At 36.8% G+C, this 27,032-nt stretch overlaps 7 protein-coding genes and 1 pseudogene across 13 annotated transcripts in view; 6 read left to right on the top strand and 2 right to left on the bottom strand.

Moving 5' to 3' along the window:
* LOC104749416 (CMP-sialic acid transporter 3) lies at positions 1,868 to 7,103 on the top strand. Of its 3 annotated transcripts, none has more exons than XM_010471045.2 (15): positions 1,868 to 2,156; positions 2,549 to 2,756; positions 2,996 to 3,112; positions 3,417 to 3,473; positions 3,889 to 3,966; positions 4,393 to 4,497; positions 4,669 to 4,791; positions 4,944 to 5,021; positions 5,349 to 5,418; positions 5,541 to 5,648; positions 5,830 to 5,963; positions 6,055 to 6,137; positions 6,286 to 6,331; positions 6,428 to 6,492; positions 6,732 to 7,103. In XM_010471045.2, exons 2-14 carry the CDS (start codon positions 2,589 to 2,591, stop codon positions 6,476 to 6,478), a joined length of 1,218 nt encoding a protein of 405 aa, XP_010469347.1. In that variant the 5' UTR covers positions 1,868 to 2,156; positions 2,549 to 2,588; the 3' UTR covers positions 6,479 to 6,492; positions 6,732 to 7,103. The 3 variants fall into 3 exon arrangements, with proteins under 3 accessions (XP_010469347.1, XP_010469346.1, XP_010469348.1); XM_010471044.2 differs by having other exon boundaries at positions 1,868 to 2,198; XM_010471046.2 differs by having other exon boundaries at positions 1,868 to 2,198; positions 6,428 to 6,496.
* LOC104749415 (PTI1-like tyrosine-protein kinase 3) lies at positions 7,208 to 9,868 on the bottom strand. 2 transcript variants are annotated; one of them, XM_010471043.2, is made up of 6 exons: positions 9,660 to 9,868; positions 8,843 to 9,023; positions 8,070 to 8,721; positions 7,851 to 7,983; positions 7,670 to 7,756; positions 7,208 to 7,570 (listed from the first exon to the last, which is right to left on the bottom strand). In XM_010471043.2, the coding sequence occupies exons 2-6, from the start codon at positions 8,937 to 8,939 to the stop codon at positions 7,439 to 7,441; spliced, it is 1,101 nt and encodes a 366-aa protein (XP_010469345.1). In that variant the 5' UTR covers positions 8,940 to 9,023; positions 9,660 to 9,868; the 3' UTR covers positions 7,208 to 7,438. The 2 variants fall into 2 exon arrangements, with proteins under 2 accessions (XP_010469345.1, XP_010469344.1); XM_010471042.2 differs by lacking the exon at positions 9,660 to 9,868 and adding an exon at positions 9,318 to 9,553.
* On the top strand, positions 10,861 to 12,961 carry LOC104749411 (annotated as a pseudogene).
* Positions 13,207 to 15,518, top strand: LOC104749412 (solute carrier family 35 member F1-like). Its single transcript, XM_010471040.2, has 11 exons — positions 13,207 to 13,435; positions 13,512 to 13,606; positions 13,798 to 13,855; positions 13,936 to 14,130; positions 14,256 to 14,332; positions 14,456 to 14,538; positions 14,639 to 14,690; positions 14,767 to 14,835; positions 14,931 to 15,017; positions 15,113 to 15,174; positions 15,264 to 15,518. The coding sequence occupies exons 1-11, from the start codon at positions 13,312 to 13,314 to the stop codon at positions 15,379 to 15,381; spliced, it is 1,020 nt and encodes a 339-aa protein (XP_010469342.1). The 5' UTR covers positions 13,207 to 13,311; the 3' UTR covers positions 15,382 to 15,518.
* Positions 15,725 to 18,547, top strand: LOC104749413 (solute carrier family 35 member F1-like). Its single transcript, XM_010471041.2, has 11 exons — positions 15,725 to 15,984; positions 16,059 to 16,153; positions 16,393 to 16,450; positions 16,541 to 16,735; positions 16,855 to 16,931; positions 17,039 to 17,121; positions 17,197 to 17,248; positions 17,350 to 17,418; positions 17,924 to 18,010; positions 18,117 to 18,178; positions 18,263 to 18,547. The coding sequence occupies exons 1-11, from the start codon at positions 15,861 to 15,863 to the stop codon at positions 18,351 to 18,353; spliced, it is 993 nt and encodes a 330-aa protein (XP_010469343.1). The 5' UTR covers positions 15,725 to 15,860; the 3' UTR covers positions 18,354 to 18,547.
* LOC104749414 (solute carrier family 35 member F1-like) lies at positions 18,554 to 22,190 on the top strand. Of its 4 annotated transcripts, XM_019238254.1 has the most exons (13): positions 18,554 to 18,802; positions 18,935 to 18,992; positions 19,847 to 20,018; positions 20,094 to 20,188; positions 20,414 to 20,471; positions 20,537 to 20,731; positions 20,838 to 20,914; positions 21,025 to 21,107; positions 21,184 to 21,235; positions 21,337 to 21,405; positions 21,519 to 21,605; positions 21,715 to 21,776; positions 21,898 to 22,188. In XM_019238254.1, exons 3-13 carry the CDS (start codon positions 19,895 to 19,897, stop codon positions 21,986 to 21,988), a joined length of 993 nt encoding a protein of 330 aa, XP_019093799.1. In that variant the 5' UTR covers positions 18,554 to 18,802; positions 18,935 to 18,992; positions 19,847 to 19,894; the 3' UTR covers positions 21,989 to 22,188. The 4 variants fall into 4 exon arrangements, with proteins under 4 accessions (XP_019093799.1, XP_019093800.1, XP_019093802.1 ...); XM_019238255.1 differs by lacking the exon at positions 21,715 to 21,776 and having other exon boundaries at positions 21,898 to 22,190; XM_019238257.1 differs by lacking the exons at positions 18,935 to 18,992; positions 19,847 to 20,018 and having other exon boundaries at positions 21,898 to 22,190.
* On the top strand, positions 22,293 to 25,463 carry LOC104753262 (solute carrier family 35 member F2-like). Its single transcript, XM_010475537.2, has 14 exons — positions 22,293 to 22,598; positions 22,691 to 22,785; positions 22,925 to 22,979; positions 23,124 to 23,318; positions 23,403 to 23,479; positions 23,551 to 23,566; positions 24,012 to 24,206; positions 24,291 to 24,353; positions 24,439 to 24,505; positions 24,604 to 24,655; positions 24,721 to 24,789; positions 24,897 to 24,983; positions 25,081 to 25,142; positions 25,275 to 25,463. Exons 1-14 carry the CDS (start codon positions 22,472 to 22,474, stop codon positions 25,375 to 25,377), a joined length of 1,263 nt encoding a protein of 420 aa, XP_010473839.1. The 5' UTR covers positions 22,293 to 22,471; the 3' UTR covers positions 25,378 to 25,463.
* LOC104749410 (uncharacterized protein At3g49140-like) overlaps positions 25,540 to 27,032 on the bottom strand; it is a 4,107-nt gene continuing 2,614 nt past the window's right edge. Inside the window, exons 9-12 of the mRNA XM_010471038.2 lie at positions 26,624 to 26,733; positions 26,257 to 26,406; positions 26,057 to 26,152; positions 25,540 to 25,943 (exon numbers count right to left, since the gene is read on the bottom strand). Coding sequence (XP_010469340.1) covers positions 25,833 to 25,943; positions 26,057 to 26,152; positions 26,257 to 26,406; positions 26,624 to 26,733 — 467 coding nt within the window. The 3' untranslated portion in view covers positions 25,540 to 25,832. The remainder of the gene's footprint in view (positions 25,944 to 26,056; positions 26,153 to 26,256; positions 26,407 to 26,623; positions 26,734 to 27,032) is intronic.

Raw genomic sequence — 27,032 nt, 5'->3', positions numbered from 1 at the left:
AATCGCAGCTTTCTCTCTGGGTCCACCTTCCGCCGGCGCAAGCTCGGAGTGAATTGGTACGAAGAAATGGATCCGCCGGGGCAAAAGGGAGAAGACGATAGCAGTTAGAAAGGTTTTTAGTCAGTCTGTTGTTATAACAGACTTAAAATATCTGCGCCTTGGATCTCTTGGAGATATATATATATATAAGCTGGTTCGTATTCCGGTTTGTTCCGGTTTATTATTCGAGTCTTTTCTTGTTGAGAAAGCTTCTCTGTGAATCATATCCAAAGGTGATAAATAATCATTCGTCTTATTGAAAAGGTGATGAGTGTAGTGCCTTTTCTTGTTGTATATATTGAATTTAGGACGTTGTCGTTTATAAATCGTTAATGTTTGGAGTTTTATAATCTAAGCTAATATATTGGTTATATAACTTACTTTGTAAGTCGTCAGATAAGCTTAATTTTTAGATGCTTAAACATCCCCAATGGCATTGTCCAATGTGGTGGCTATATGGAGGCAGTGCTTGTGATAATAGTTACTAAACAGAGGAGTTGCTTGTGAAGAAAGAGTTAATGGTTCTGCGACGATTGAATCTTTGTGTTAGTACAACCCTGAACTGCATTTGCTGATACTCATTACTCTCTTTTGGTTACCCATCTGGTTGAAGACAATAAAATTACAGGTATTGTAACTCCTTAAATGGACTGAAGCATTTGTTTGGTCCAACAGCTGGAGGACGCAAGGTCTAGCTAGTCTCACTAGCATAAGCTTCAGTCCTTACCAACAAAACAAACCAAACCGAGAGTGTCATCTGTCAGATTTGGGTGTAGTATATAAATCACATCATTGAGAACAACAACCAATCTAGTCCGTCTATGATTAAATGTTACAGCTTCTCCCCAAGTTTGGAATTTTACAGAGAGAACGGGTCAACGCAAATAGTCAATAACTTAACTTAATTGGCATAGATTGTTATAGATTCTAAGAAATTTCATCAACACAAACAAACACCACTCATAATTTATCTATCTCTGGGAAACAACATTATGAGATAAACAGGTACACGTACATAGATAAGAGCTACAGTCTACAGAAACAAAGTTAAAAGAAGAAGAAGAATTTGTGTGGTCAGAGCTCCATCTTGCAATGCTTCAATCTCTCTTTTTTTGAGTTTGAGACTTTCCATCAGAACCAACTGTTTCGACAAAATGGTAACAGTAAAAAAAAAAAAAAGTACAGTTTAGTCCCTTGAGTGTACCCAAACAAAGAAGACCTTAACGGTTAGCTCTCCGACGTCTCCTTTTTTCATACGTGCTGAAGTAGTTACATGAAAACTAGTAGACGTAAATAAAACATAATTTTGTTACAGCAATTAAGGCATTAAGCAAAAGATTTAGTTGCGAATAACCCCGCAAATTTGTTTGCTTCCTCAGGCTCTGCGGCAGCTAAGCTTCATCCAGATAACATTTCTCAGGTTTTGCAATGACATACATTTCTCAGCAATTAAGGCATTAAGCAAAAGTCAAATAAAAGTCAACTCAAAAACTGGATCTTGAAAACAGAGAGAATCAAGAACTTTGTAATCATTAAAAATCAGCCAAACTAAGGCATTAAAATTACCAATTCAATTTTGGCTTTTAGTTTTTTTACACACAAGAAAAATGTGTTTTTTACACACAAGAAAAACGTGTTAAATAATTAATTCTCATTCTTGGGTGTAAAAAAAAAATTAAAAAGATAAAAGAAAATTAGGGTCATTCTTAAATAATTTCTAGACTAATACAGTAGTAGTAACTGTAATACTTCTATTTCTTTCCCCACAAACCAAGTGTAAAATTAATAAATGGTGTTAAGGCTAATCTGTTTAAAAATCTTCAATTAATTAAGAAAACGTTGTTGTGAAATCAAAGCAAAAAAAAAGAGAGAAAGAGAGAGAGAAAGAGGTCGTGTGTTAGAAGATAACAACAACGATCGAGACGAGACGACCCACTGATTCAATCTCCTCTGCATATTCCCCCTTGGCATCTTTTTTTTCTTCTCTTAACCAAGCTGAGGACTCTCATCAGTAGATCTTTCTTCTAATTTCTACAATTCAGAGCTAGGGATTACTGATTTGGATTTTTATTGCTCTGGAGCTCGACTTCCTGAGATCTGTGTTCCGTGGCTGGAGGGTATGTTTTGTTAAGCTGATCCTTTAGGTATCTTAAATTGAGGTTAGTTGGATCGATCTGCTTTCATAATTTTTGCAATTAACCGACAAGTCTTCTAATGGCGGCTTTAGTTTAGATGCACTACCCATGTTTGGGTTTTTTTTTTTTTTTTTAATTTTATTTGAGATCTATTTTTCGCTCATTGTTCTTTTTATTGAATTGTGATTTTACTCAGCTATTGAGATCTGATTGTGGGTTTTAGATTTGGATGATGCTATTGAATCTCTCTGTTTTAAGAAGTTCTTATCTCTCTCTGTTTGATGATTGCCTTTTTGCTTCTTAAAGTTGATATCTTCTTGCCATTTAATTAGTTTGGAACGCTCTACTCACGAGTTGTTGTTGTTGTTTATCAGGCTTGACTCAGTCTAGAGATTGTCAGATTGAGAAAGACAAATGAAGAACGGTATAGCTGAGTGCAGTGTATGTCATTCAAAATTGCTCCCTCCCGGTAGTAAAACCATTTCCAGGGCTTATGATGATCACAAGATTAGGGTTTCCTCAAAACAACGTGTCCTCAATGTCCTTTTGGTTGTAGGTGATTGCATGCTTGTTGGTCTACAGGTAAATCATCTCGGTTCTTTTTTTTCTTTTTTTCTTTTAGCTCTTTAGTTACAAATACGAGAGCTGCATTTCATAGCTTTCATCATGGACCACCTGCTTTTTAACATTTTTTTTTTCATCATATGACTATTGAATCCTAGTGGAACAACCATATTCATATCAGCGTTGTTCTTTTTCCTCTCAGCTCATCATTTTTTTGTGTAAATCACTTAAAAGTTACATTCTTTTCCTTTTTTCAGCCTGTCTTGGTGTACATGTCTAAGGTGGATGGGAAGTTCAACTTCAGTCCTATTAGCGTCAACTTCTTGACAGAGATCGCTAAAGTTATTTTTGCGATTGTCATGCTTTTACTCCAGGTATGTTTCTGAACTAACTTTTAATTCCGATTCTTTATTTGGGACATTTAGGTTATAGTAAAGAATTTAGGACTAGTGGCTAGATGTTTCTTCAGCAATAGACGGTGAAATTAAAGTACTAGAAAGTAGAAGTTCATAGTGTTGATTAACTAGTAACGTGAATGTGATATAGTCCCAATTAGTTCTGTGCATAAAGACACTTTCTTGATTTTCGAATTATTATCTATTGCTTGAGTCTCTTGCTTCTTTTTTCTAAGCACCGTGGACGATCTTTAATATTTACGTCTTTGTGTTCAAATTGTAGGCCAGAAACCAAAAAGTTAGAGAGAAGCCTCTTCTATCCATTTCTACATTTGTCCAGGTATCTCTTCTTTGTCAATTTAAGGGAGTGTAATGTTTTGCAAAGCTGCTGTACTAGATTTTTTGGTTTGGCATATTCTCAAATCTGAAGCTCGCAATGTGATCTTTCATTACATGATGGCTTGTCATATGTCATACAAACATGTCAAGCAAACATGATGGCTTGTCATATGTCATACAAACATGTCTCATCTACGTATCACCTTCTTTTTACTACAGTCATTAGGTTTTCTAGACTTTAGTAATTTGGTGATTCAATGAGTTACATGTTGGTATTTAGTAATTGGTGATATGAAGAGGTACATGTTGGAATGTCAATGCACAATTGTGTGAAATGTGGATTTTACAGACCAGTAGATAGATATCATTTTTTTTTTCTTAGAGCTATTTTGCATTGACATGAGACTTTTTTGCAGGCAGCTCGAAATAATGTGCTTCTTGCCGTTCCAGCCCTATTGTATGCAATTAATAACTATCTGAAGTTCACAATGCAGGTATAGCCACTTGTTCTTTTTAATTTGGCATCCTTAATCTGATTAAGGTATTGAAATGTAGTGAGGTCTATAGTCAAAAGTTTTGGCTTTATAGCAAGAGCATATCATGTTTTCTATGTACTCTATCTTTCCACGTCAGACACTGCTTAAGTGCACCCTAACCAGATAATGGAATTACCATTTTGAAAGATAAGTTTGTACACCTCTCTTTTCCGCCATATCTTCTTCTTCCTTTAGATCTGGTGGTCATTGCGTTACCTTTCATGGTTCCTTTTGGTAATAGATTATATGAGTCGGCCAGCTGTTTACGTCATAGTTTGCAGTAGATTTGTTTACTGTCCTTTTCGGCTTGTACTAGTACTATTTGTCTTTTCATTTTTCCTGTATTTTAATTTCTCACGTTAATGAAAGTTTCTACTTTGCCAGCTATATTTCAATCCTGCTACTGTGAAGATGCTTAGCAACCTAAAGGTTCTGGTCATTGCTGTTCTATTAAAGATGATAATGAAGCGGCGGTTTTCTATCATACAGGTAGTTATGTTTATTTATAGATTATATGTATGACCGATTTTCAGTACAGACAATATTATCGTGGAAGTTTTTGTGTAACTTTCCTTTCATAGTTACATCTTATTCTTGATTGGATTTTGTATGTTTCCATATTTGTATTGCTAAAGGTGTTATCCTTAATTTTTGTTATAGTGGGAGGCACTTGCTCTGTTGCTGATAGGGATTAGTGTCAATCAACTACGTTCTCTTCCTGAAGGTGCTACAGCCATTGGAATTCCTCTTGCTACGGGTGCATACGTCTGTACTGTCATCTTTGTAAGTATGTTTTTCATATACTTCTTTTTGTTCAATGTTAAGGCATTGTAGTGATTCCATTTCACATAATCTGACTTCTTGTACTTCCCCATTGATGCATTACGAAAAAGCTGTAATTCATCCTTGAGGCTAATTTGCAAATTTACATGCAGGTTACTGTCCCGTCAATGGCATCTGTCTTCAATGAGTATGCTCTAAAGAGTCAGTATGACACAAGTATTTACCTTCAGGTTAGATAGTTCTGATGCACCTTTGTCATCTTGCATCAGGGAAATGATATGTTGTGTGTTGTTAATGGAATGGAATTATCCACTTTTCAGTTGTCTAAATAAACCAGATGCTCTTTTGAATCAAAGAGCCTTGGGTTGTTGAACTCTTTGTTCTGTTCTCTGGTCTACTTAGCTCTGTTATAACTAATGTTCCTCATCTTAGGGTATATAACTCATATTCTTGGTCATGTCAAATTCTAGAATCATGGTCTTCTACGTCTGTGTTGTCTTCTTCTTTTGACCTTTTGTATATGTCGTCTCATTGAACGTTTTTTTTTTCTGTTGCAGAATTTATTTCTCTATGGTTATGGTGCCATATTCAACTTTCTTGGAATACTAGGAACTGTTATATATAAAGGTATGTACATTTTAAAAATGGCATGGAAGAAAATTATATGACACCATAAGAGCTTTTGAAAAACATGTAAGGTATTTAAAACTTAGGATGCATTGCTGAGAAATTTATCATGATCTTGACAGGTCCTGGCAGCTTTGACATCCTACAAGGACATTCTAGGGCTACCATGTTTTTGATACTGAACAATGCAGCACAAGGGATTTTATCCTCCTTTTTCTTCAAATATGCAGGTTATACTGACTAAGCTTTGTTTGATTCATTTAATCTATGAACTAGTTTGCTTGAGTCTAGATGCCTTTCTAACATAGCTGGAGATTGTTTGTTATATATACTCAAGAATTCAATGGTATGTTTCTTACAGCAAGATTGTTATGGTGGATATTTACCTCTCTTCATCTTTGATGCTTTCAGATACAATCTTGAAGAAATATTCATCGACAGTTGCCACAATATTTACGGGCATAGCATCTGCAGCGCTCTTTGGACATGTTATAACCATGAACTTTCTTCTTGGAATTTCAATCGTTTTCATTTCAATGCACCAGGTAAACCCATATGAACAGTTTCCTTAGTGAATAAATTCAACTCGAGAAATTTTTTTCTGTCTAATTTATATTTTGTCTCAAATATGCATAGTTCTTTTCACCACTGGCTAAAGTGAAAGACGAGCAACAACAGAACGGGAACCTAGAACTAAGCAATGCAAAGGATACTCACAGGTTTGTGTCACTATACATACTTCTTTATTGTTAACTGTGTTTACCAGTTCTTCTTTAGACAATTTTCTTAAGCAAAATGTTTTGTAACAGATACATGAGCAGTATTTTACACTTTGTAACTTCTTTCCTTCTCTGTTATCTCCTTCAGGGCTAATGACTCATTCATCAACATGGCCGCAGGGGCAAATGAAGAGGTGAAAAATATATTTGTAAAACCAGTTCTTGCATTTTTCCCAACTTTAGTCGATATCAATGTATATTATTGTCTTTTTATCTCTGTATCTGTTCAGGCTAGTCACCGCGGTGAATCAGACGACAGAACCCCGCTTCTTCCCAGATGAAAAGTTTCTTAAAAGTAGGTAACAGTTTACTCCAAACTTCATTATATGACCTTTCAAGCTCCCAAAGATGATCATCTAGATACATTCGTACCAAAGCAACCTACCTAGGTTTCAGAAGATACAAATATGGAGAATCATGTACTTTTGCACTCTAGAAGGAACCTAGGTTTCAGAAAATACGAATTACTCCAGTAGTTACTACCTGAATGTTATTAAAATGGAGAATCATCTGCTTTCGCACTTGTTCCTGCAGGATTTTTGTTCTGAAGAATTCTTATGGTGGAGAATATTCTAGAAATTGGGGGTTTACCAGTCGCATACTAGCAGCAGAGGATACAGTGTAGCAAACTTCGCGAAACCAACTCTTACTTCTCTCAAGAGTCGGTTTAAAGTTCGTTGAAGAAACCTCTCTCAAGTCTGAAGCTATATTGTTTTAAACGATAGAGTGAACAAACTTGGTAAGTGATATATGTATTTTCGATATATAATATTGTATTCTTTGGTTTTTGCAAAATATCAGGTCACTTTTTTGCTCTTGTTTTTCTTGTTATACAATTACTCTCACAACTGGGTTCCTTTAACGTCTTATATAGAAGCATAGTTTTCAGCCTGTGAGGTTGGTTTAGTTGAACCTGCCAAGATTTCTTAAATTTGTTGTATCAATAACTAACATTGCAAGATCTGTGTGATGAATATTCCTTTCAAAACTGTGTCTGAAAACTTTATAAATTAGTATGAAAAGAAATTATATTGAATACAAAGGAAAAAAAACCCCAAAACAAACAAACCAGATACAGTATAGAATAATTTTGTATGAATAGACAGACTCCACCAAACATTTGAAAAGACACCAAATCACACTACTCCTCACCTTAATAAAACATATACATCCCAACTGTAGAAAAGACTCTCTTGAAGAACACATTTATATGGTATGACAACAATTGAAACACAGACCAATCAAGTTTCCTGGACTGGAGCAGCTGCTGTCGTTGATGACCTCAACAATGGCTGAAGAGCTTTTACCACAATGCTCATGTTCGGCCTAAACTCTGATTCATATTGCACACACAACGCTGCTACTGCCGCGAGCTGCAGCGCAAGAATAAGGAGATAACAATATTTCATGGTTAGCTTTGAAAGTGGTTTCACAGATTAGAGATTAAACTGTCAAAAAGATGAAGCTTTTACCTTTGCAACAGCTTTAGGAGGATACTCTCCTTTCAGTTTTGGATCAACACATTGCTTCACTTTGTCTTCGCTGAGCCTCGGAGTAGCCTGAAGTTACATGGCAAATGCCAAGAACAATCAGTAAATTCGAAAATAAGATTATCCTCAGAGTCTATTAGAGAAAAAAGGTGATAGGACATACCCAAGTGACAAGACTTTGTTGACCACGAGGCATTGTATGATCAACGGGTTTTCTACCGGTCAAGAGCTCCAAAAGCACTACACCAAAACTATAAACATCACTCTTCTGTGTCAGTTGACCAGTCATCGCATACCTGCAACAGCAAAAATGTAACGTTACAATCTTTCACTTCCTATAGAAAATAGTGTGATCAATTGTTGTTTTAGAAGCATTCATTACTCTGGTGCATGGTAACCGAAGGTTCCCAAAACTCTGGTAGAATGAAGACGAGCAGCCATATCAGGAGATTGATTCGATAGATTAAAATCAGCGATCTTGGCTTTAAAGTCTTCAAAGAGAAGCACATTGCTAGATCGAATATCTCTGTGTATTACAGCAGGTTGAACTTTCTCATGTAAATACTCAAGTCCTCTAGCTGCATCAACTGCGATTCTGACCCGTTGTATCCAATCAAGTGTTGGACCTGGTTGTGCTCCTTGGACTCCTTTTCTCCCATGTAAGATGTCGTGTAAAGATCCCATTGTGGCAAACTCATACGCAAGAATGCGGAAGTTCCCTTCAACACAATAGCCGAAGAGCTCAACAAAGTTATCGTGCTTCAGCTTCGAAACCCTGGAGACCTGAGTCAAGAACTCAACGTTTGATTCAGGTTCTGCTGAATTATCAAGCTTCTTCACCGCCACAGCCTTGCCATCTTTCAAGGTTGCATAGTAGGCTCTTCCGTATGATCCTTCACCAATCAATGCCTTTGATCCAAAGTTATCAGTCTTTTCTTTCAGCTCATCCAATGACAATGCAGGCACATCAATAGATGGAGGCTCCTTCAAAGCATCAGGCTTCACAGCAGCCGGTGTTTTTCTGTTGTGATTCCCTTCAATATAACAAAACCAAAATTTGAATATCCCAAGGAATAATTTGAAATTGCATACAATAATATCTGCTACTAGCAAGAAATGATTACAACAAACCATTTTAAGAGCAAAGAGCAGTACCATAATCATGATTGTGCTTAGGGATTCTGAGGTGTTCATTTTCAGGAGAATGGTAAGGTTCTTCAACGTGGCAAGCACAGCACAACCACCTACGCATCTTTTCTCTCTTGCCTATATAGAGATCGTCTACGGCTCTTGGTTTATCCAGCCTAACAAAGTGGGCTGGTGAGCGATCGTTCGCCTGCAATAATATCATCATCATTACAACTCGAATGAGTCAATCAATTCAACTCTCACAAAGATTTCTAATTTTATGTCACCAATAACAACAAAAATATATATATATCAACCAATCAATACAGAGCCAAAGTTAAGTTTCCTCAAATCAACAAGAACAGATTCCAAAATTTGAGATTCACCCTAAAGCTAAGACCTTTACAAAAACCCAATAACGTTTAAACGCCAGAATTTGAAAACTTTAAGAGATAGATTCGAAAAAAAGACCAAAGCTTTGAGGATATATTCAATGGCTTACCACCAGACCACGACGATTATAATCAGAATCCATAGGATACATAACCCAAAAAGACGGATCGAATCAATTAAAGAAATTAGGCAGAAAATGAGAAGGAAGATACGAAAAAGGGTCGACGAGCTTGTTGTTGGAGAGATTTGGGAAACCCAAAGAACTCGAAACCCTCTAAAGAACTAAAAGATATTTAAAAAAATACAGAGATAGGAAAAACAGAAACAGCAAAGACAAAGGTGTCAAAAAGCAAAGAGAGACAGAGAGGTTTGCTCAAGAATAGACAAAAAAAAAAAAACCCAAATTTAGAGATTATAATAAATAAATTAAAGAGAGGAGAATATAATTTACCTGTAAAGTCTATCTCCTTCTCTCTCTCTCTCTGTCTTAATGAGTAGCTGCTATCTAATGAAGCTAAGCTTAAGCAAAGGTTTGGTTTTTATTGTTGTGTTTTTTTTTTTTTTTGGTTTAAGAGATTTTTAGAGAGAAAGAAAAAAAACAGACGTGGGGAATTGAAATTGTTTTGACAGAAAAGCTTTAGAGCAAAGACAGAGATGATGGATGACTCGTATATAAATGGAGGAGCCAGAGAAGCAAAAACGCGCTTTAGAGGAAAAATCTTTGTTGGATGAATATACTTAAGTCAGTCATTCGACAAAAAAAAAATGATATTTTAATGCTTTCTCTGTAGCTTTGCTTTATGTCAACATCATTTTTTACGTTAGTCATGTTTACTAATTGTATTTTTTCTTCTTCTAACTAAAAACATTCTATTCCCTTAGGTTTTTTTCTTCTAACTTTATTTTGCGCGTCTTTTACGTTTTTGAGACTTCTTCATATATATATGGTCGGTTCTGTCGGCTTTGTTCGACCTTAATCTGAAAATATTCCTGTATATATATCTGTTAGTTTAAAACTTCAAATCCGTTGCTTTGTAAACGATGAAAAGTGTTATCTGCAACTGATTTAATGATGATATTCAACGAGAAACATTAAATGTTGAAGAAGATTCTTGTAATATTAAAGTAGTCCAAAACTATACAAACTGACTTAAAAAAAAATATTTCAAAGTAGAAATAGTTGAATCATAATTTCGACTGAATCTTCTATTTTCTATTTCTTTTATAAATTACAAAGTTTAAACTATTGGACTTAACGATAGATGGATATATATATATATATATATATGGTCACTCAAATTACAAATTTAAATGAAAACATTTTTTTTGATGGCTAACGCAAATGCTAAAAACCAAACATTTTCATTATTTTCAAAAAAAAAAAAAAAAAAAATGGTCAGTTTGGCGTCTAAAAATATCCAATTTTAATTTTTTAATATAATAATATCTCCATGTTTAATACTCCATTAGTTAATTTACGTCTGAGGCTTTTAAATTCGTGTAGAGGCTAACAAAGCCCGATATAAAGCCCATCAAGATTGAAGAAAAAAATACTACGAGTTTATTATTTCTACTTTCCCACGCGTTTCACGTTATGTCTTTTTTGTTTGGCTTTAGTAGATTGTGGAGGACCTCTCGAGTCGAGTCTCTTCTTCAGGACTCTCACTCTTTGTTTATCTTTTTCTCATAACTCAAAAAGTCAAAACAATCATCATCTGTATCAGATAAATCCAATTCTTCTGATACAGACAGAGAGACACTTCGTTGTCTTCTCGAAAAGCTCCCCATCTCCATTGATTTATATATCTTCTTCCCGAATTCTCAAATAATGAGTATTGCTAATTAATGCCAAATACATTTGTAGGCCAAGTGGTATTATTATCTCCTCCTTGCTTTAGTTGATGTGGAGGGCAACTTTCTCGGTGAGTATCCTCACTGAAAGATTTCTTCTTTACCTCATGTTGTCTCTGTTGCCCTTAATGTTGCTCAAGCTTTGCCCAGCCGAGGCTGCAGAAAAAGTAATCTGTCATTTGACTCTTTTGTGGTGAGTATTAGTACAATGATGAGATTTTGAATCATAACTCCATTGCTTTGGTTTTACAGTGGTAAAGGCTTATCAGAACACATACATGACGAGTGTCATGCTACTGGACTGCTGGGCGATCCCTTGCGTTTTGGTCTTGACTTGGGTTTTCCTGAAAACAAAATACAGATTGATGAAGAGCAGTGGTGTGGTTATCTGTATTGTTGGTGTTGTCATGGTAGTCTTCTCAGACGTCCATGCAGGGGATCGAGAGCTGGTAACGGTTTTATATCCGATTCATTAGTTCTCTTTCTCTTGTTTTCTTACAATGCCTTCACTCTTCCCAAGCCTGCAAGTTAACATATTGTCCTGAGAAACTGAATTTAAGCATATTATGGTGGCTTTCAGGTGGAAATAATCCTGTCAAAGGAGATTTTCTTGTTATAGCTGGAGCAACCTTGTATGCTGTCAGTAATGTCAGCTAGGTAAGCAAGTCCCTAGTCACATACTACAAACACTTTAAGATATCGCCATTGATGAAATTAACTGTACTTGTAAAGTTGTAATTCTAGTCTCCATGTTCCTCTGTTATAGGAGTTCCTAGTGAAGAATGCTGACAGAGTTGAACTCATGTCCTTTGTGGGCCTTTTTGGCGCAATAATATATTGTGCCGTTCAGATGTATCCTTCAAACAACTTTTATGGTTCTTAAACTTATATACTTTCAAAGAGGATATCCCTTGACTTGTCCATAGAAGCATATTTGAACGTGATGCACTCAAAGCTATTCAGTGGTCAACTGGGGCTGTAAGTTTACTGCAACATTAGAGATATCCAATTTCCTTTCAATCTCTGTAAACTAAAGACTTTTTCTTTTAGCAGTACCAACTTAAAAGTTTCTACGCTTTTGTGGTTTCAGGTTTTGCCTTTCCTTGGAATTGCACTGGGGGTGTTTCTCTTCTACTCGTTACTCACAGTCTTACTCAAGGTATCAGACAAAACTAAAACCACGCAATGACCTCCTTCACTCTCTGAATTCATGTCAATTTGTCCGTTTATTTCCATGCCTCTGATACGTATAACATTTTTTTAAAAAATATGGTCTTCTCAGGCGAATGGTTCAGCAATGTTCACCCTCTCGTTACTCACATCAGACATGTGGGCGGTTTTGATCCGCATTTTCGCTTACCATGAGAAGGTTAGCTCACTTTGTATATTGAACATCATATGACACACTTACATTTCTGTCAGCAGAAAACCAGTGTATGTGATCATGTTGGCTATATATGCTAGGTCGATTGGCTCTATTACTTGGCATTTGCTACGACAGCTGTTGGACTAATCATATATTCAATGTACAGTCTTTTTCTCATCTTTCTTCAACTCCAAGATCTGTTCTGCTCTCCGGAGATCATCAGTATTCTTCACACCCCTCGTTGATGCTCTCATTTCTCAGGAAGGAGAAAGATCAGGAGGAACAAAGAGATGGAGAAGTGGTAAGTGAGCAGAGGAAGAAGGTGTTCTATGCAGAGGATGGTGAATCACTTCGAGGCAGCCTTATAGGTGCTCCCACCTGAACCCAAAGCCTGAGTTTTGTAGTTGTTGTCTATGTCATTGGCTGTAAAGAGAAAGAAACTTGTAGGTGGAGAGAGAAGATAGTAATATATAACAATTGGTAACTGTAAAAAAAGGCCTTATTTGATCTAAATTTAATTGTAAACACAAAATAAGATATAGGAGTTACTTCAAATGTATCAACTTCTAGGCTATTTATTTAACTTACTACTAAGATGTTCTACTATAGTCATATGCACTGGCTATTCTACAAACGGTGCATCTCCACAGAGCTCTATCATGGTCACTTGAAAGCTCATCATTGTATTTGTATACAAACGTCATGTAGTTGCCGACAGATCCATCTTAAAGCAATTATGCGTTGTAAAATCAATGATTGGTTAAACTCCATGTTTGTTGTAGAATATATATATAAAAATTAAAGACTCCCCATGACTTTTCTCTCTCCTCTGCAGCTAGAGTTTGGTTTCACGGGATAATTGTGGGATTGAAGGAAGAAATCAGTAATGGTGTGTTTCAATTTCAATGAAATGAAGACAAAGAAGACTTTGATTGGACTTGGATTAGGACAGATCATCTCCCTTCTCTCTACTTTTATTGCGTTTTCAGCGTCTGAGATCACCAGAAAAGGTTTCACCTATTTTTTAAAACCCATCTTTTCTTTAATACCTTTTTCATATATACACATATTTGAAACCTTTTATAGGTATTAATGCTTCAACATCACAGTCGTTCTTGGGTTATCTTTCACTTGCAATCGTCTATGGAGGCATCATGCTGTATCGAAGACCCGCAATTAAAGTCAGTATTGATGATCTTCTCTTCTTGAAAATTTAGATTTCACTCTGTAGTTATTGCTTCTTCCTCTTGGGTGGATTTATGATCTTTGGAGTGTGAGTTTTGTATATTTTATAGGGAAACAACAAAACTATAATCTAATGTTCTCTAACTAGAAAGCGTTGCTAACGTCTTCAATGCACAAATGGTTGTAGGCGAAGTGGTATAACTATTTACTCCTTGCTTTTGTTGATGTTGAGGCAAACTTTCTCGGTGAGAAAAAAAAAAAAAAACTCTTCTTTTGTCCCATTCTTTGGCTTGAGCGTTTTCATGACAATGTAACTTCGTTACAGTGGTGAAGGCTTATCAGTACACATCAATGACGAGCGTCATGCTACTGGACTGCTGGGCGATCCCTTGCGTTTTGGTCTTGACTTGGGTTTTCCTGAATACAAAATACAGACTGATGAAGATCAGTGGTGTGGTTATCTGTATTGTTGGTGTTCTCATGGTAGTCTTCTCAGACGTCCATGCAGGGGATCGAGCTGGTAATGGTGTAAATCATTAGTTCTCTTTCCCTGTTCTCATTTACCATGGCTTCAAGCCTGCAAGTAAACACTCACATATTGGCCCAAGAAAAACTTGACTCAAGCATATATATGGTGGCTTTTAGGTGGAAGTAATCCTGTTAAAGGAGATCTTCTTGTTTTGGCTGGAGCAACCTTGTATGCTGTCTGTAATGTCAGTGAGGTACGAACGTCTCTAATCCACATACTTAAAAAGAAATTATGTTATTATATCGCTAAAACGCTACTTTCAAAAATGTAGTACCAAATTTTAGTGTACTTGTAATTCCTTATTTCTCTTTTATAGGAGTTCCTTGTGAAGAATGCAGACATGATTGAGCTATTGGCCTTTTTGGGAATTTTTGGCGCAATTGTAGGTTCCGTACAGATGTATCCTTCAAACAACAAGACCAATACTTTTTGTGTTTCATAAACCTATATGAATATGTTTCATAAACGTATTTGAATATTTTCCTTGACTTGGCCATAGAAGCATATTGGAACGTGGTGTGCTCAAAGCGACTCACTGGTCAACTGAGGCGGTAAGCATGCTGCCACACTTGCGATATTTATTTCTTTTCTAAAACTCATTTTATACCTTAAATTTTGTGGTTCCAGATTTTACTTTACCTTGGACTCGCACTTGCGTTATTTCTCTTTTATTCATTAGTCGCAGTCTTAATTCAGGTATGACACAAAACTGAAACCATATGATCAAACACTCTCTTTTCCATGCCTATGTCTCTGAATATATAACCACTTTTTGAACATGATCTTCTCAGACCTATGGTGCAACAATGTTCAACCTCTCGTTGCTCACATCAGACATGTGGGCGGTTTTGATCCGCATTTTCGCTTACCATGAGAAGGTTAGCTCACTTTGTATATTGAACATCATATGACACACTTACATTTCTGTCAGCAGAAAACCAGTGTATGTGATCATGTTGGCTATATATGCTAGGTCGATTGGCTCTATTACTTGGCATTTGCTACGACAGCTGTTGGACTAATCATATATTCAATGTACAGTCTTTTGACATCTTTCTTCAACTCCAAGATCTGTTCTGCTCTCCAATATCTGTTACCCATTTCTTGATATTCGCATTTCTCAGGAAGGAGAAAGATCAGGAGGAGCAAAGAGATGGAGAAGGGGTAAGTGAGCAGAGGAAGGAGTTCGATGCAGAGGATGGTGAATCACTTCGAGACAGCCTTATAGGTGCTCCCACCTGAACCCAAAGCCTGAGTTTTGTTGTTGTTGTATATGTCATTGGCTGTAAAGATAAAGAAACTTGTACGTGGAGGAGAGACAAGTTAGTAGTCATTTATAACAATTGGTGACTGTAAAAAAAGGCTTTGTTTGATCTTAATTCACCTGTAAACACAAAAATAAGATATAGTAGTTACTTACAAATGTATTAACTTGTAGGCTATTTATTTAACTTCCTACTAAATTGTAAGATGTTCTATTATGGTCACATACCCTGGTTATTCTACAAACAGTGCATCTCCACAGAGCTCTATTATGGTCAATTGGCCATGTAGTTGCCGACAGATTTATCTTAATCCAATAATGCGTTGCAAATTCAATGATTGGTTACGAGTCTTACAACGACAAAACTAATTAAAGACTCCCCATGACTTTTCTCTCTCCTCTGCAGCTAGAGTTTGGTTTCACGGGATAATTGTGGGATTGAAGGAAGAAACCAGTAATGGTGTGTTTCAGTCTCAATGAGATGAAGACGAAGAAGACTCTGATTGGACTTGGATTAGGACAGATCATCTCGCTTCTCTCTACATTTCTTTCGTTTGCAGCGTCTGAGATCACCAGAAAAGGTTTTACCTTTTTCTATAAAACCCATATTTTCATTAATACATTTCATATATACACAAAGTTGAAACCTTTATAGGTATTAATGCTCCAACATCGCAGTCGTTCATGGGTTATCTTTCACTTGCTATCGTCTATGGAGGTATCATGCTGTATCGAAGACCCGCAATTAAAGTCAGTAATGTATTGATGATCTTTTCTTCTTGGAAACTTTACATTTCACTGTTGCTTCCTCTTGGGTGAATTAATGATCTTTCGAGTGTGAGTTTTGTATATTTTATACGGAAACAACAAATTGTAATGAGAGTGTTTGTTTGAAAGGGTTCATATTGAGTGCCAAAACAGAGTAGTCTTATATAATGTTCTCTAACTAGCAAATGTTGCTAACATCTTCAATCCACAAATTGTTGTAGGCGAAGTGGTATAACTATTTACTCCTTGCTTTTGTTGATGTTGAGGCAAACTTTCTCGGTGAGAAAAGAAAAAAAAACTCTTCTTTTGTCCCATTCTTTGGCTTGAGCTCTGATCCTGCGTTTTCATGACAATGTAACTTCGTTACAGTGGTGAAGGCTTATCAGTACACATCAATGACGAGCGTCATGCTACTGGACTGCTGGGCGATCCCTTGCGTTTTGGTCTTGCCTTGGGTTTTCTTGAAAACAAAATACAGACTGATGAAGATCAGTGGTGTGGTTATCTGTATTGTTGGTGTTGTCATGGCAGTCTTCTCAGACGTCCATGCAGGGGATCGAGCTGGTAATGGTTTAGTTCTCTTTCCCTTTTTTCATCTACCATGTCTTCAAGCCTGCAAGTAAATACTCACATATTGGCCCAAGAAACTTGATTCAAGCATATATATATATGGTGGCTTTTAGGTGGAAGTAATCCTGTTAAAGGAGATCTTCTTGTTTTAGCTGGAACAACCTTGTCTGCTGCCTGTAATGTCAGTGAGGTAAGAAAGTCTCTAATCACATACTTTTTTTTTGATGTTATGGTACTTTCAAAAAATACCAAAATTTAGTGTACTTGAATTCTACTCACCTTGTTTCTCTTTTATAGGAGTTCCTTGTGAATAATACAGACATGATTGAGGTATTGGCCTTTTTGGGAATTTTTGGCACAATTGTTACTGCCGTACAGATGTATCCTTCAAACAACAAGACCAATACTTTTTATGTTTCTTAAACATAAACGAATATTCCTTGACTTGGCCATAGAAGCATATTGGAACGTGGTGTGCTCAAAGCGACTCACTGGTCAACTGAGACGGTAAGCATGCTGCCACACTTGCGATATTCATTTCCCTATTAATCTCTGCAAACCAAAGGATTATTTTCTTAAAATCCTTTTTGTAATTTTTGTGGTTCCAGATTTTACTTTACCTTGGAGTCGCTCTTGCGTTATTTCTCCTTTATTCATTAGTCGCAGTCTTAATTCAGGTATGAGACAAAACTGAAACCATATGATCAAACACTCTCATTTCCATGCCAATGTCTCTGAATATATAACCATATTTTGAACATGACCTTCTCAGACCAATGGGGCAACAATGTTCAACCTCTCGTTGCTCACATCAGACATGTNATGTTTCTTAAACATAAACGAATATTCCTTGACTTGGCCATAGAAGCATATTGGAACGTGGTGTGCTCAAAGCGACTCACTGGTCAACTGAGACGGTAAGCATGCTGCCACACTTGCGATATTCATTTCCCTATTAATCTCTGCAAACCAAAGGATTATTTTCTTAAAATCCTTTTTGTAATTTTTGTGGTTCCAGATTTTACTTTACCTTGGAGTCGCTCTTGCGTTATTTCTCCTTTATTCATTAGTCGCAGTCTTAATTCAGGTATGAGACAAAACTGAAACCATATGATCAAACACTCTCATTTCCATGACAGTGTCTCTGAATATATAACCATATTTTGAACATGACCTTCTCAGACCAATGGGGCAACAATGTTCAACCTCTCGTTGCTCACATCAGACATGTGGGCTGTTTTGATCCGCACTTTTGGTTACCGCGAGAAGGTCTGCTTGTTTTTTGCATCAAACATCAAGAAAACTCTCTTACATTTTCTGTCCGCAGAAACCAGCTGATGAGATAAAATGGTTATGCATGTATGTTAAATGTCAGGTTGATTGGCTCTACTTCTTGGCATTTCCTACTACAGCTATTGGACTGATCATATACTCAATGTACAGTCTTGTTTAGTCTTTCTTCAAGAACAATATTTGTTCTGCACCCATTAATTGTTTATACCCCTTTGTTGATATTTTCAGGAAAGAGAAAGATGAAGAGGAACAAAGAATGTTTCTCGATGAGGAAGATGGTGAGTCACTTCGCAGCAGCCTTATAGTTGCTTCCACCTGAAACATAACTCTGTACCGATAGCTAATCAAAGCGACAAAGCCTCAGGGTTTTATTTATCTATGCCATTGGCTTTGACATATAAGATTATTTTTTTCCGAAGCAGAAACTTTTGGGGGCAGACAAGCTTGTATAGTTCTCTCCCAAATTTGGTAATTTTAAAGAAAAATATGGCTTTGAATATTATAATATATTTGATGCAGATTAGTTTGAGTGCTAAAATATGATGTTTCAAATGGTGTTTGTTTCCATTGAGACACACCGTAATTTCACACCGGAGAATCTCTGCTTCTTCTAACAAGGAGAGTTTAAAAGAAGAGAGCAAATGGTGATGGGTCCCTATTTTATGGAGATTAGGACCAAAAAGACTTTGATTGGTCTTGGTTTGGGACAGCTTCGCTCACTTCTTTCTACTTCTAATGGTTTTACATCTTCTGAGCTCGCCAGAAAAGGTTCAAGATTCTCTTCATTTTTTGGTTTATGCTTTGAGGATTTATTACCATTACCCCCCAGCAGCTTTCATGATGTTTCAATTTCAATGGGAATAAGACGAAGAATACTCTAATTGGACTTTTTTGGGACAGATCCTCTAGCTTCACTCTACTTATATCAGCTTTACTGCGTCTGAGTTCGCCAGAAAAGGTTTCACCTTTTTTCCAAATTCCAAGCCAACCCATTTTTTTTTTAAAACATTGATTGACTTTACGCAAATTTGAAACCTTTTATATGGATTAATGCTCCAACATCACAGTCTTTTCTGGGTTATGTGTTACTGGCTATCGTCTATCGAAGATCCACAATGCAAGTCAGTATTTTGAAGTTTCTTTCACTCTGTGTTATACTGTTTTCCTCTTGTCTTGGGTAATCAGTGATCATTGGAGTGTCTTGTGTGAGTTTTTGTCTAGTTTATAAGGAAAACATAAACTGTAGTGAGAATGAGCATTGAAAGTCAAGTGGTATTCGTCTAACCAACGAGTAACGAGTATCGCTATTGCCAAATATATTTGTAGGCCAAGTGGTCTTATTGTGGGATCTCCTCCTTGCTTTAGTTGTTCTTAATTTAATTGTAAACACAAAAATAAGATATAGGAGTTCCTTCAAATGTATTCTAGGCTTTCCTCCTTGCTTTTAGTTGTTCTTAACTTACTACTAGAATGTAAGATGTTCTATTGTGGTCATATGGTTGCATACACATACACGTACCTTGCTTTAGTTGTTCAAATTTATCAAAAATAAGATATACTGATATAGGATCTCCTCCTTGCTTTAGTTGTTCTTAACTTACTACTAGAATGTAAGATGTTCTACTGTGGTCACATACACTGGTTATTCTACAAACAGTGCATCTCCTCCACAGAACTCTATAATGGTCACTTGAAAGCTCATCATTGTATACAAACGTCATGTAGTTGCCGACAAATCCATTAAAGTCAATGATTTATTACGACGACAAAACTCATTAAAGTCTCCCCATGACTTTTCTCTCTCCTCTGCAGTTAAAGTTTGGTTTCACGGGATTGTTGGATTGAAGGAAGAAACCAGTTATGGTGTGTTTCAGTTTCAATGAGATGAATGCGAAGAAGACTCTGATTGGACTTGGATTAGGACAGATCATCTCGCTTCTCTCTACATTTCTTTCGTTTGCAGCGTCTGAGGTTACCAGAAAAGGTTTCACCATTTTTTTTTTCTTTTCTTTAATACATTTCATATATATACAAAAATTTGAAAACTTTTATATTATAGGGATAAATGCTCCAACAACACAGTCGTTCATGGGTTATCTTTCACTTGCAATCGTCTATGGAGGTATCATGCTGTATCGAAGACCCGGAATTAAAGTCAGTAATGTATTCTGATGATCTTCTCTTCTTGGAAACTTTAGATTCAATGTTTGCTTCTTCCTCTTGGGTGTGAATTAATGATCTTTCGAGTGTGAGTTTTGTATATTTTATATGAAATTTAATGAGAGTTTGTACTTCAAGGTTTTAATATTGAGTACCAAAACAGAGTAATCTTATAACTAGCAAATGTTGCTAACATCTTCAATCCACAAATTGTTGTAGGTGAAGTGGTATCACTGTTTACTCCTTGCTTTTGTTGATGTGGAGGGAAACTTTCTCGGTGAGAAAAAAAATCTTCTTTTGTTTCTGATCCTGCATTTTCATGACAATGTTATTTCGTTACAGTGGTGAAGGCTTATCAGTACACATCACTGACAAGTGTCATGCTACTGGACTGCTGGGCGATCCCTTGCGTTATGGTCTTGACTTGGGTTTTCTTGAAAACAAAATACAGAATGATGAAGATCAGTGGCGTTGTCATCTGTTTTCTTGGTGTTGTCATGGTAGTCTTCTCAGACGTCCATGCAGGGGATCGAGCTGGTAATGGTCCCTTTTTTCATTTACAATGGCTTCAAGCCTGCAAGTTAAAAACTCACATATTGGCCCAAGAAACTTGATTCAAGCAAATGTATATGGTGGCTTTTAGGTGGAAGTAATCCTGTTAAAGGAGATCTTCTTGTTTTAGCTGGAACAACCTTGTCTGCTGCCTGTGATGTCGGTGAGGTAACAAAGTCTCTAATCACATACTTAAAAAGAAGAAGTTATGTTATTATATCTCGAAACGATACTTTAAAAAAGTTAGTGTACTTGAATTCCTTGTTTCTCTTTTGTAGGAGTTCTTTGTGAAGAATGGAGACATGATTGAACTATTAGCCTTTTTGGGAACTTTTGGCACAATTGTTGCTGCGGTACAGATGTATCCTTCAGACAACAAGACCAATACTTCTTTATGTTTTTTAAACCTATATGAATATTCCTTGACTTGGCCATAGAAGCATATTGGAACGTGGTGTGCTCAAAGAGATTCACTGGTCAACTGAGACGGTAAGCATGCTGCCACACTTGCGATACCCATTTCCGTTTTAATCTCTGCAAACCAAAGGATTATTTTCTTAAAATCCTTTTTGTAATTTTTGTGGTTCCAGATTTTACTTTACCTTGGAGTCGCTCTTGCGTTATTTCTCCTTTATTCATTAGTCGCAGTCTTAATTCAGGTATGAGACAAAACTGAAACCATATGATCAAACACTCTGATTTCCATGACAGTGTCTCTGAATATATATATATATATATATATATAACCATCTTTTGAACATGATCTTCTCAGACCAATGGAGCAACAATGTTCAACCTCTCGTATCTCACATCAGACATGTGGGCTGTTTTGATCCGCACTTTTGGTTACCACGAGAAGGTCTGCTCATATTTTTTGTATCAAACATCAAGAAAACTCTTTTACATTTTCTGTCTGTAGAAACCAGCTGATGAGATCAAAATGGTTATGTATGTATGTTAAACGTCAGGTTGATTGGCTCTATTTCTTGGCATTTGCTACTACAGCTATTGGACTGATCATATACTCAATGTACAGTCTTGTTTAGTCTTTCTTCAAGAACAATATTTGTTCTGCACCCGTGGTATACAATACATGGAGAGCAGTATTCTTCACCCTTTAATTGTTTATACCCCTTTGTTGATATTTTCAGGAAAGAGAAAGATGAAGAGGAACAAAGAATGTTTCTCGATGAGGAGGATGGTGAGTCACTTCGCACCAGACTTATAGTTGCTTCCACCTGAAACCTAACTCTGTACCTATAGCTAATCAAAGCCCTCAGGTTTTTATGTATCTATGTCATTGGCTGTGACAAACTATTTGGGTGGAGACAAGTTTGTATATTTCTCTCCCATAATTTGGTAATTGTAAAGAAAATTATGGCTTTAAGTATTTGATGCAGATTAATAGACTAATAGTAATATGATGTTTCAAATGGTCTTTGTTTCTCACCAGTTGACTTGTAAAGATATAAATACTATATATCACCTATAACATTGTATAAATAAATTACTATCTCAATCCCAAGAAGGCAAAAACTGTTCCAATTAAACTGAGAATAAAATAAGGCAACAGCTCACAAAGGAGACACAGCACTCATCATTGAATGTAGAATTTAAAAGTCTCCTCCCTACGCTCTCTCCTCTCTGATCCATTACATTCACCGTAATTTCAAATCGCAGAAACCTCTGCTTCTACCAAGGAGGGTTAAAAGAAGAGAGAGAAAAATGGTGATGGGTGCCAATTTCAAGGAGATTAGGACCAAGAAGACTTTCATTGGTCTTGGTTTGGGACAGCTCCTCTCACTTCTTTCTACTTCTAATGGTTTTACATCTTCTGAGCTCGCCAGGAAAGGTTCAAGATTCTTCAGTTTTAAGCTTATGCTTTGAGGATCTATTACCATTACCCCTGCAACTTTCATGATCTGTTTGAGAACTTGTGAATAGGGATCAATGTTCCAACATCGCAAACATTCCTAAATTATGTGTTACTGGCAGTCATCTATGGAGGTATTATGCTGTATCGAAGACCCGAAATTAAGGTCAGTATTGTATATCTCTTCTTGAAAACATTGGTCTCTAACTCTGTGTTGAGTTCCAAAAGCAATGTGTGCCAAACAAAAGTGTCTATATATAGTCTAACTAGCAAGTATTGCTAACATATTATATGCGAAATTGTAGGTGAAATGGTATTACTATTTCCTCGCTTTAGTTGATGTGGAGGCGAATTTTCTTGGTGAGTGTTCTAGCTGATAAAGCTCTTCTTATGTCAAGTTTTTCTGGCTTTTAACCCTTGACAAGTACTCTGTAATTATTCTTCTTTGTGGTGACTATGACTATGAAACTAGGAAATAAAAAATCCATTGCTTTGCTTTTACAGTGGTGAAGGCTTATCAGTACACATCATTGACAAGTGTCATGCTACTGGACTGCTGGGCGATCCCTTGCGTTTTGGTCTTGACTTGGGTTTTCCTGAAAACAAAATACAGATTGATGAAGATCAGTGGTGTGGTTATCTGTATTGTTGGTGTTGTTATGGTAGTTTTCTCTGATGTTCATGCAGGGGATCGAGCTGGTAATGGTTTTGAAACTGATTCTTGAGTCAGTCTTCTTAACTGCAGGTTCATCGATTATAGCATTTTAATGATGGTAATTTCAGGAGGAAGTAATCCTATCAAAGGAGACTTTCTTGTCATAGCTGGGGCAACCTTATATGCTGTCAGTAATGCCACTGAGGTAAGCAAGTCCACAAACAAGAAGATGTTGTTATATCGCGCAAATGTAAATTTATTGTTCCTTGGTTATAGGAGGAGACACAGTTGAGTTGATGACCTTTATGGGATTTTTTGGTGCCATTATTAGTGCCATTCAGATGTATCCTTTAGACCACAAGACTAAGAGTATTCTGTTTCTTAGACTCATCTCAAGAAAATTCATAATTCAGCTGTGGTTATTCCTTGACTTGTCCATAGAAGCATATTTGAACGTAGTGAGCTCACAGCTATTCACTGGTCAACTGGAGCTGTAAGTTTCTTGCTATATCCCTTAGCCTNATATGCGAAATTGTAGGTGAAATGGTATTACTATTTCCTCGCTTTAGTTGATGTGGAGGCGAATTTTCTTGGTGAGTGTTCTAGCTGATAAAGCTCTTCTTATGTCAAGTTTTTCTGGCTTTTAACCCTTGACAAGTACTCTGTAATTATTCTTCTTTGTGGTGACTATGACTATGAAACTAGGAAATAAAAAATCCATTGCTTTGCTTTTACAGTGGTGAAGGCTTATCAGTACACATCATTGACAAGTGTCATGCTACTGGACTGCTGGGCGATCCCTTGCGTTTTGGTCTTGACTTGGGTTTTCCTGAAAACAAAATACAGATTGATGAAGATCAGTGGTGTGGTTATCTGTATTGTTGGTGTTGTTATGGTAGTTTTCTCTGATGTTCATGCAGGGGATCGAGCTGGTAATGGTTTTGAAACTGATTCTTGAGTCAGTCTTCTTAACTGCAGGTTCATCGATTATAGCATTTTAATGATGGTAATTTCAGGAGGAAGTAATCCTATCAAAGGAGACTTTCTTGTCATAGCTGGGGCAACCTTATATGCTGTCAGTAATGCCACTGAGGTAAGCAAGTCCACAAACAAGAAGATGTTGTTATATCGCGCAAATGTAAATTTATTGTTCCTTGGTTATAGGAGGAGACACAGTTGAGTTGATGACCTTTATGGGATTTTTTGGTGCCATTATTAGTGCCATTCAGATGTATCCTTTAGACCACAAGACTAAGAGTATTCTGTTTCTTAGACTCATCTCAAGAAAATTCATAATTCAGCTGTGGTTATTCCTTGACTTGTCCATAGAAGCATATTTGAACGTAGTGAGCTCACAGCTATTCACTGGTCAACTGGAGCTGTAAGTTTCTTGCTATATCCCTTAGCCTTCCAATTTCTGCAAACCAAATTTTTTTGCCGTTTCAGGTTTATCCTTTCCTTAGATTTGCACTCACAGCGTTTCTGTTCTACTCATTAGTCCCGGTCTTACTCAAGGTATGAGACAAAGTTGAAACCATATGATTAAAATCTCCAGCATCACTCTTTGATTTGCATGCCTATGTCTCTGAGACTGTAACATTTTTTGCAATGGGACTTTTCAGACTAATGGTTCAACAATGTTCAACCTCTCGTTGCTCACGGCAGACATGTGGTCAGTTTTGATACGCATTTTCGCATACCATGAGAAGGTTATAGCTTACCTTATATTATAAGGAAACTTTTACGTTTTCTGTCCGTAGAAACCAGCTGATGAGATCCATGGTCATGTATGTATGTTAATGTCAGGTGGATTGGCTATACTTCTTGACATTTGCTACTACAGCTATAGGACTGATCATATACTCAATGTATAGCCTTTTCTAATCTTTCTTCAAGCTAGTACAATATCTGTTCTGCACACATGCCTTCATCAAGTACAATAAACAAACCATCAATGGACTTATTCTTCACCATTTTTTCCTATTTTCAATCTTTCTCAGTAAGGAGAAAGATCTTGAGGAACACAACAGAAGTGGAGAAGCGATTGACGAGGAGGCTGAGTGGAAAAAGTTGGTCGACGAGGATGGTGATCCGGGATCCTAACCACAGCGGATTTTCTCTATGTCATCGACTGTGAGATTAATAGATTATTGCTTCCAGAAAAAACAAAGGAACTTACGAGTAGAGAAAAGTTACAAATTTATCTGTAACCAATCTGTAACAATTTGGTACAACAAAGAGAAAAAGGGATTTATTTGATCTTAATTGTAAAAACGAATGAAGATTTACCTCGTGAGAACAACATTGGACGTATTCTAGAAGTTACTTCAATTGTATCAACTTCTCTTTATTCTTGGTTTAATTTATTTTACTCACTACTACAACGTAAGAGGCTACATCTCCACACAGCTCTAGTACGGTGATTTGAAAGCTCATCGTTATGTACACAAACGTCAGAGCAAAGAACTCGTGCAAGTACCAGACATATCCAGTGGCTAAACAGCTCCTTCTCTGTTTACTCGTTTCTTGGTTTCGTGACTATAATCAGTACCGGGTTTTTAACGATATGCATCATTCAAACTCTCGTCATGAGACTTCAGTTTCCTTCTGCGCGAGCGAGGGAACAGTAGCTGGTGGATCTTCTTCTCTGCTGCCATTTCTGTTGTAGCCTATCACAAACAATGATGAGAGAAGTATTAGCATATCAATTTCTTTATAATTCTGTTTCTTGTTGCAAAAAGGTGCATCTTTGTTTGATGTTTTAGTCTGAGAATCCTCTCACCCTGGTTTTGAAAGGGAAACGGTGAGTTTGGACTTGTGCACCTGCGAAAACTCTCACGTCCATACCAAGACTATCAACACTGATCAGGTTAGCTTCCTGCATGAGATAACCGCAAAGTAGCAGACTGGGTTAGAAAATGTGGTAGCTAAGTTAGAGATTAGTCGTATTGCAGATTATAGTTAGAGACTTGGATACAATACCTCTGCATGAAGACCCTTCTTTTTGCAGAGAGCTTTCAGGGCAATGCTGGAGTTACTTCCCCTGTTGTTGAAGCGCTCTATGATTGCAGAAGTAGAGTGCACTAAGATATCTGGTTCGGCATCTTGAAAATCTTGCAAACTTATATAAGACTGAAAATAGTCAAAGAATCTAGACATCAACGAACAGTGTGAGACCGTGGGAAAATAAAATGAAACACTGACAGGTCGCATGTAAGTCTATGATCGCAAAGCAGCTATATATATTATATGCTACCAATATTTTGAAAAGCTTTTTTCTTCATCCAAATGACCTGAAAATTATTCAAGGGAAAATGGGAAAGAGAAACAGACCAAGGCAAAAACATACCTCTGCTCCATAGAGGGAGAGAAACTCTATTCCCACAATCTCTAATCTATATAGACTTGAACTCATATCGCTATCATCACGTCTTAAACTACTGCTTGGGTTATCATCACCTGAAGATATATCCAAAGGGAGAGAATTGAAGATGTGAAATAGAACTACTCACAAGCACAAAATCAACAACAGCTTTTTGAGGTCAAGAAAATGTGAAAGGACCTTGAACCTCCCAGCTATAGTTATCTCTATCTTCCGAAGTAAATAATCTTCTTATATCGGATTCCTCGTCAAGGAAAGCGGGCCTAAGGCATCCGAGTATGGATACACCATTAGACGGATAGTCCATTTTCCGGTCATAGTCCATGCTAATGGCCTGCATGATTGCAAAGACAAGAGATACCAACTCAACGACATA

The sequence above is a fragment of the Camelina sativa genome, chromosome 16 (assembly GCF_000633955.1).
Source record: "Camelina sativa cultivar DH55 chromosome 16, Cs, whole genome shotgun sequence".
Classification (NCBI taxonomy): Eukaryota; Viridiplantae; Streptophyta; class Magnoliopsida; order Brassicales; family Brassicaceae; genus Camelina; species Camelina sativa.
Note: the sequence above shows the minus strand (reverse complement) of the source record. Positions and strands in the feature narration are given on the sequence as shown.